Genomic DNA, 7666 nt, shown 5'->3' on the forward strand with positions numbered 1-7666 from the left:
GACCGTTTGTTTGTCTATATATTTTATTGTTGAATTTAAAATAGTTTTGACGTAAAGTGGTTCTTAGCGTATTTGTGATTTGCATACTTTTCACTTTGTTTTTTGTGTTATGAACTATTGTTGAGCTAACTATGTCCAAAGTCTCCGATAGTGGTATAGATGGGTATAGATCTTTTATGTCAAAAGATACCAATTTGCTGTTTCTTGTTATCTCTACGGTCTCGAGTCTCTCTATTAGTTCTGTTGTGTTAGCTATTGCATATTCGTTCCTTAGCTCCAGAGTGTCTATCAATATCGTTTTTAAATATTTGGACAGTTTGTAACATGGTGCCGATTTAAAATTAATGATGGGCCTCATTGGCGTGTCCGGCTTGTGGATTTTTGGTAGCGCAACCAGTGGAGGAGCCGAAGGGTTCATTTGGACCAATCTATGTGCCATGTTAGAATCTACTATATTTGTTGCATTTTTTATAGCAACTTTGATTTGTTTTTGGTATTCATCTGTGGGATCCTCTCTCATTCTACGACATTTCATTTCCTCTATGACAATTGACAATACCTGCTCATATACCTACGAACTATAAATACAGGACAAATGACAACAACAGATCAGAACGAAAATCGACACTGATGATGGCACAACGCCGAAACCGGTTTGTCTCAAAACCAAATTTGACAAGGGATGACGGAAAATCGTTCCAATATACATCATTTGTTTAAATATTTTATTTCAAGATTTTACAAAAATGTTTTTTTATGACAGTAGTGCGAGCTCTAGGGACGAAAAGAATAAAGAGCTTAGACTAAATAGAAAAAAAAATAAGGAATAACTCCGATGTATTTTGTTTGCCAGACAACAAGTATGTATAACAACTTTCGGGGGTTTAGAATGTATTAATGTTTCAGCTGGAAATATTTTACTTTATTTCAGATTTGAAGACTATTTTCGTCTCAATAAAGCTGCCTTCAGATATGTTCTGGAAACAATTCAGCCGCATATGAGAAACGAAATCAGGACAACGGCGATTTCAAAAACCATAAAATTGGCGGCAACGTTGCGATTTTTGGGGCAAGGTTCCTATCAACTAAGTGTGGGAAATGATTTCCATCTTGGACTTTCCCAGCCATTCGTTAGCGCTGTACTTGCTGAAACACTCAACGTTTTCGAATCCGTTATATGTCCTCTTTGGATAAAATTTCAAATGACAGAGGCTGAATACACTGAATGCAAGGAGTATTTTTTCGAAAAAACTGGCTTTCCAGGAGTTATTGGCTGCGTCGATGGAACTCATATAAAAATTTTGGCTCCTAGAAAACAAGACCAGCATCTATACTACAATAGAAAGGGATTTTTTAGTTTAAATGCCATGATTGTAAGAACAGATAAACTTTTAATGGGCTAAATAATAATTTTTTAACAAGCAATTTAACAGGTTTGTGATCATAAGTTGCGAATAAGGTATATGGATGCTAGGCATGCGGGTTCGGGCCATGATTCCCTCATATGGACCATTAGCCATGCTAGCAGAATTCTGCGAGAACGATACGATGCTGGAGAGCGTAACTTCTGGCTTTTAGGTAAAAACCAATTACACACAATTTAAATCATGTAAAAGTTATATAAACTTTGTTTATATTTGTAGGCGATGCGCGCTATCCTCTAGAACAATATATTATGACACCGTATCGAAGCACAACAGAAGGAAGTCCCAAGGCTATTTACAATACCAAGCACGCCAAAGCTAGAAATACAATTGAACGTACTATTGGCGTACTAAAAACCCGTTTTCGCTGTTTACTAGCTGCACGTCAACTTCACTATACGCCATCTAAAGCCACGCAAATTGCTAATGTATGTGCAGCACTTCACAACATATGCATTGATTTTAGTTCTCGCTCTGCAAACGAGGATGTACACAGTCAAGAGCAGAACTTAGAGAATTGTGAAAATATTGATGATGTAGAAAATATCGCGAATATGGAAGCATCACAAATTAGAGAGCAAATCAAAACCAGCTTTGTATAGTTTCAGACTGAAAATTTCAGTTCATTTTTTATTGTGTACATATATCACAAAACAAAAATAATTCAGTTCTTCAGAAATAAAAAGTAATTCAAGTACTTAAAATAAAATAACTATGTACATCAAACAAACGGAAAAAATTCATTTTCTTAAAAATAAAATATGTATGTACATAAAAACCAGTCTTCTTTTTTTTTCTAAATTCTTTAGTTTAGTTTTCGCTATTTTAATTTTTATGGCTTTTAAAACCATATTCATTTTATGAAGTTCTACTTCCCTACATTATTTTTTCTTCAGCATCTTTAGCTTTTCCTCCTCAATCGCGAGCATTGTTTTTTGGTACCGTGCCGTATCTCCTGTTCGTGGCATCGGTAAGGACCGTCTCTTGCATGCTACTGTGTTTCTCTAAAATATCGTCTGCCCTTTTTTTGGATTTGCGTACCCTAGTAGCAGCGGGAGTTGGGGATCTGCTTCTTCCGACCGCTGATGTACTCGGGCCATATTCGGAAGGAAAATCCGATGGATGCAGTTGAACATCTGAAATTATTTGCGGATCATCCTCGACAACACAATTTACTTAAGCTTCTATGGTTTGCTCAACCGGCAGCTGCACACCTTGTACAATCCCTTCCGGGCTCAGCTGCTTGTCGAATTGCAGCAAGTTGGCCACTGCCTCTTCCAACGGACTTAGCGTAAATTGTTTATTCATGCCACCACCTGTTGCATTGCTTTCTTCCCTATTTTTCACCAGTTTTTTCTTCACTTTAAATTTTAAATCTCGCCATACCTGCAGAGTATATTTTGATTAAAAACTATGCTCTATTAATTTACTTACTTTAATTACTTTTTGCCAACCGCCACTGTCTCTTAAAGGTGGTCCCAAAGAATATAATTTGATGCTGATCGCTTCCCACTGTTGTTTAAAATTTGCTAGTGCCATACCTATTTGGAAGCCTTTTGTTAGGCAAGGATTTTTTTCTAGCTCAGCTATAAGAACTTCGAAATGTTGCGCACTCGTTATTTTCATTTTGAATATCTAATAAACAATGCATATTACATGCTTGTATATTTAATTAATTAAAAAAGAAATGTTTTACTTACAAATTTTCCTTCTGTCGTCATTAAGTGACGACGACGACAATGACAATAAGGGTGAATATCTAAAAAGTTTCGTTACGTAGCTGTAATGACCGTAGAAACGATGTAACAGCGAACAAATGCTCGTCGGCTTCTTTTTTACCGTAAGGGTATATTCTACCACAATAACCCTTATTGTCATTCACACCTATTACGGTTGTCAATAGTGATAAAATTAGTGTCGACGCTCATGAATTGGTATCGGCGTTGTCAACGTCGATAACTATTGATAGGTGTTGACGCTTTTTTGGTATTGGCTAAAACAATATTGAAGTTGTGTTGACGTGACGCGACACAAAGTTTGTCGACAGTTTTTGGTGACGACAAGCGCGTCTATACAGAATTCAACTATTAAAAATTCAAGAAATAAGCTTTTTTATGATTTTTATGCTTATTTATTAATTTTTAATTCAATTTCAGAAAATAGTCCAAATAACCAACAACAGTCAGTTTAGTAGAATTGTGGTAATGTTCTATGGTAGCGGTCGACTACTACTAACACACTAACACACGCCCAAAAAATTCAGGAGAGGTACCAAAAGACACGTATTGACCTCGATTTTAACAATCCGAAGTCGGAATATAAAAGTTTTACTTGCGTTAGGAAATATTTGCAAAAACAGTTGCAAGCTTTCAAGTGGTTCATTAAAAGGTTTTTGTGAAATTTTCGAGGATTTTTTATTTCCGCCTTCAGATTATTAATACCGAGGTCAATTCGGTTATTTTGATACCCCTCCCGAATTCGATTAAGTTTTCCATTAGTGCACCACGCTCTGGGAGGTAGGGAGTTGCTAATGGTGTACTAAAGAGAAATCCAGTCATCTACAATATATTCACTAAAGTTCGTAAACAAATTCCTTGTGTGTATTTTGCCCGGAATGCTTAATTGTACACTAATAGATTTCAGCAGTTATTTAGATCCACAAATTGTCCACTAAACAAAAAATTAACTCAATAAAAAAAAAAAAAATAAACAGCTGTCAAAAATATAGGGATCGTATTTTTATCGATATCACGTCGACATCAATACATTGCCTTAAGCGCCAAATACACGACACGAACATTTCCGCGAACATTCCGCAATCTTGTTCGCAGCTTTGGCCATACACCATACGAACTTTTGCCCGAACATTAGTTCTCTTTCAGACAGCGATGAATACGGACAACAATTGTGCTGCAGAAATATTGCTCGCTGTGGCAATTAAGCGTAAAAAAAAGAGAGAAGATCGCAAAAAAAGAATTTGGTGCAAAGAATGGTTTAAAAAACGAGCAGTTCTTGGACAAAGTGAGCTTATTAAAGAACTGGAATTCACGTCACAAAATGATTTTAAAAATTACGTTCGTATGAGCTAGGCAACATTTGGCCAACTTTTACAAAAAATGTTGCCACTCATAACGAAACGGGATGCAATAATGAGAGAAGCGATTCCCCCCCATCACCGCCTTGCTTTAACTTTTACTTACCACAATGATGGCAAAGATTTATACATTTCAATAAATTCACTCAGAAATTTTTTATTGTCCATTTTACTTTTCCGCGCACGTCTGTTCCGTTCAGAAATTACTACGATTATGAGCTATTTCGCCATACACGCACGAACAGTTCGCGCAAATGTTCGCCAAAAATTAAAACATTTTATTTTTTGGCGAACATTTCCGCGAACTGGCAAACACCACCATACACGACAGAAAAGGTCGCAGAAACATGACATAACGGGAATGTTCGCGGAAATGTTCGTGTCGTGTATTTGGCGCTTTAGTAAATACCAATTATGCATTGACGTGACATTGATGTTGATGCGACGTCGTCGTCGACATCGTCGCTGTATTTCAGTCGACGTCACATCGTATCGACGTCGTCGTCACTTCGACACCAAATCGGTATTGGCTAAAGGCTCCATTACTGATACTTAGCATAGACTTGACTTGGCTTGCGAACTGTCACTTACAGTTCTGTTAAATTAACATTGCATGTTTCTGATTACTCAAAACTTAACTTGACTTAAAAGTCTGTTGAATTTTGATTTGCTATGTAAGTTCTAAGTGACGTTTACATTTTGAGATGCCATTTGTTTGTTTCCATTTCATTTTGACATTTTGTCATACAAATTGACATTTATTTAAAAATAAATTTCAACGCTGATTATGATGCCAGATTTTATGCGCCAAGTGGAGTATAATCGTGGCTAAGTTGCCAAGTTTACGCCAAGTCAAGTCAAGTCTATGCTAAGTATCAGTAATGGGGGCTTAAGCTTGTTGAGGCGACGACGACAATTTATCGATAAAACGAAAGGAAAATATACCATCTTGAGATTTGTTTAAATATTTCATTTCAAGATTTTACAAAAATGTTTTATTATGAGCTCTAGTGACGTAAATAATAAAGAGGAGCCTAGACTCCATAGAAAAAAAAATCAGAAATAACTCCGATTTTTTCTAGCCCAGCTGCAAGAACCTCGTATTATTGCGCACTCGTTATTTTCATTTTGAATATCTAAAAAAACAATGCATAATACATATTTGTATATTTAATTAATTAAAAAAGAAATGTTTTACTTACAAATTTTCCTTCTGTCGTCAGTAAAAACAGCGTCGACACAAATGGCGTCGTGTGAGGGCGACGACGACAGCAAATTTGCTTAGCCAATACCAAACATGTGTCGATAGTTGTCAATAGTTATCGAAAACGACGATGGCAATATCGAATTTAACAAGCCGTCGTGAGACAATGACAATAAGGGTGCATATTCTTTATTTTAAGTCGAAAAGTATATCATAAGCAACAGAACAGCTCTTGGTATATTTGATGCAGGCATCCAGAAATTGCATAAGGATTTTTTAAGAAGGCTTTAATAGATTCTGGTATATGACGAAAGACGAATACAAATCGGCCACCAGAAAATTGCTTTGCTGAATGAAAGCAGGCAACTCCAGATGATTTGTGGTATCCCACCGTCTTCTTCTGCTTATGCTTCTCTGTTGATGTTGCTGTGGCACCAATTCATAACTCATTTCAGTGAATACCATTTGAAATGCAATACTGTGCATTTTATTTCTTAATTTCAAACAAATTCGCAACAATAATTAAACTTTTCAATTTTTTAAACAAAATAAGAAATGCGCAACGAAATATCAATTCACAAAACAGCTGACTTCGAAATTCCTATTCTCCAAGTATTGTTCTCCCTAGGAGAAAAGAATTGGAGGAATTTTTCCGCGGGAATAAAAAAATCCGCGAGAACAAAATTCCGAGGGAATATTTAGAATTGGGCTGATAATCTAATACTATGTACAAACACACACCAAACTGGCAATTTATACCATTTGGGTAATTTATTATGCAATTTATCATATAATAAATTGCCAATTAAAAAAAAAATGCGTAATAAATTGTTTCAAACTGCAAATGCAACCTTGTAGTGTGTTTATTGGCATGGCTCATCTCATCAGCTGATTTTATTTTTTTTCTTTTCACTGGAGCAGGGATTGTCAAAAGAAGATGGCAAACTCAAAACGAAACCAAAACATTGAACACATTTTCTTACAACACACAAAAATTTCAAAGCTTTATGTTTTCATTCCGTTCGCTTAATACCAACACGCACATTTTGAGAGTCTGAGCAAAGGTACATATGTTGTTGCTGTAGAAATGAGCCAACCAGCTATCAAATTACTATAGTGTAAGCTAAATTTAGTTGTATGAACCCACTCAATTTAAATCGAAATTGCCTCAATATATTTTTCTGTTTGAAAATAGTATAAGTAAGTAAAATCTATAGGATAAACAAATCTGTCGATTTAAGTGATAAGATATAATCATTTTCAAATAAGGTTTGAGTAAAACTTAAAACCGGTGATGACCCTTTTCGCTTCCAAGGCAGTCGGTACTATGTACCGGAGCGACTCGGGATTTTTCCGACCAAGGACTGTCATTTCAGTGTAACCCCATTTAATTTGTTGTGTCGCTCCCACAAATTGTCATCCTCCAAGCAGCTATTCGCAGCGGAACTGCGCCATACTCTCCTGCTCCGAACGAACGCAATCCGAGTCCGTCTTCTGACCCCGGTCCGAAGAAATGGTTTTGCTGCGTTTTGCCGGAAAGGAATCTTTTTAGGACGGTCATACTCTTGTCAGTGTGTCACGTGCAAGGTATGGTTGCATCGGACAGGTTGTTCTGGGATAGATCCCAAAACCAGACGTCCTCGTAAATTTTACAAATCTTTTGTGACTCCTTGCGTAGTCACCCATCACTTACTTGTAGAGTGACGACGTTTCCCCAGCTGCACTTCGGAATTCTGCAGTTAAACTTTAATGGACTAACTGGCAAGATCACGGAGATAGTCGATTTCATGAAGCGGCACAACATCCGCATTGCTGCGATTCAAGAGACAAATTTCACAGCAAGATCTGCTCTGCAGACCTGTTCTGGGTAAAATGTCCACAGAAAGGATCGCGAGAGCGGAAATGGAGGCGGTCTCGCGTTTATCATACACCACTCTGTGCAAT

At 36.7% G+C, this 7666-nt stretch overlaps 1 protein-coding gene and 1 pseudogene across 12 annotated transcripts; one reads left to right on the plus strand and one right to left on the minus strand.

Moving 5' to 3' along the window:
• Window positions 1-746: 746 nt before the first annotated feature.
• LOC137246016 (putative nuclease HARBI1) lies at window positions 747-2179 on the plus strand (annotated as a pseudogene).
• Window positions 2024-7666, minus strand: LOC137244312 (uncharacterized). 12 transcript variants are annotated; one of them, XM_067773149.1, is made up of 5 exons: window positions 5721-7666; window positions 4053-5654; window positions 3125-3417; window positions 2868-3059; window positions 2024-2810 (listed from the first exon to the last, which is right to left on the minus strand). In XM_067773149.1, the coding sequence occupies exons 3-5, from the start codon at window positions 3143-3145 to the stop codon at window positions 2601-2603; spliced, it is 423 nt and encodes a 140-aa protein (XP_067629250.1). In that variant the 5' UTR covers window positions 3146-3417; window positions 4053-5654; window positions 5721-7666; the 3' UTR covers window positions 2024-2600. The 12 variants fall into 12 exon arrangements, with proteins under 12 accessions (XP_067629250.1, XP_067629241.1, XP_067629245.1 ...); XM_067773140.1 differs by having other exon boundaries at window positions 3125-3663; XM_067773144.1 differs by having other exon boundaries at window positions 3125-3508; window positions 3998-5654.

This window comes from Eurosta solidaginis, chromosome 3, assembly GCF_040869045.1.
Source record: "Eurosta solidaginis isolate ZX-2024a chromosome 3, ASM4086904v1, whole genome shotgun sequence".
Lineage (NCBI taxonomy): Eukaryota > Metazoa > Arthropoda > Insecta > Diptera > Tephritidae > Eurosta > Eurosta solidaginis.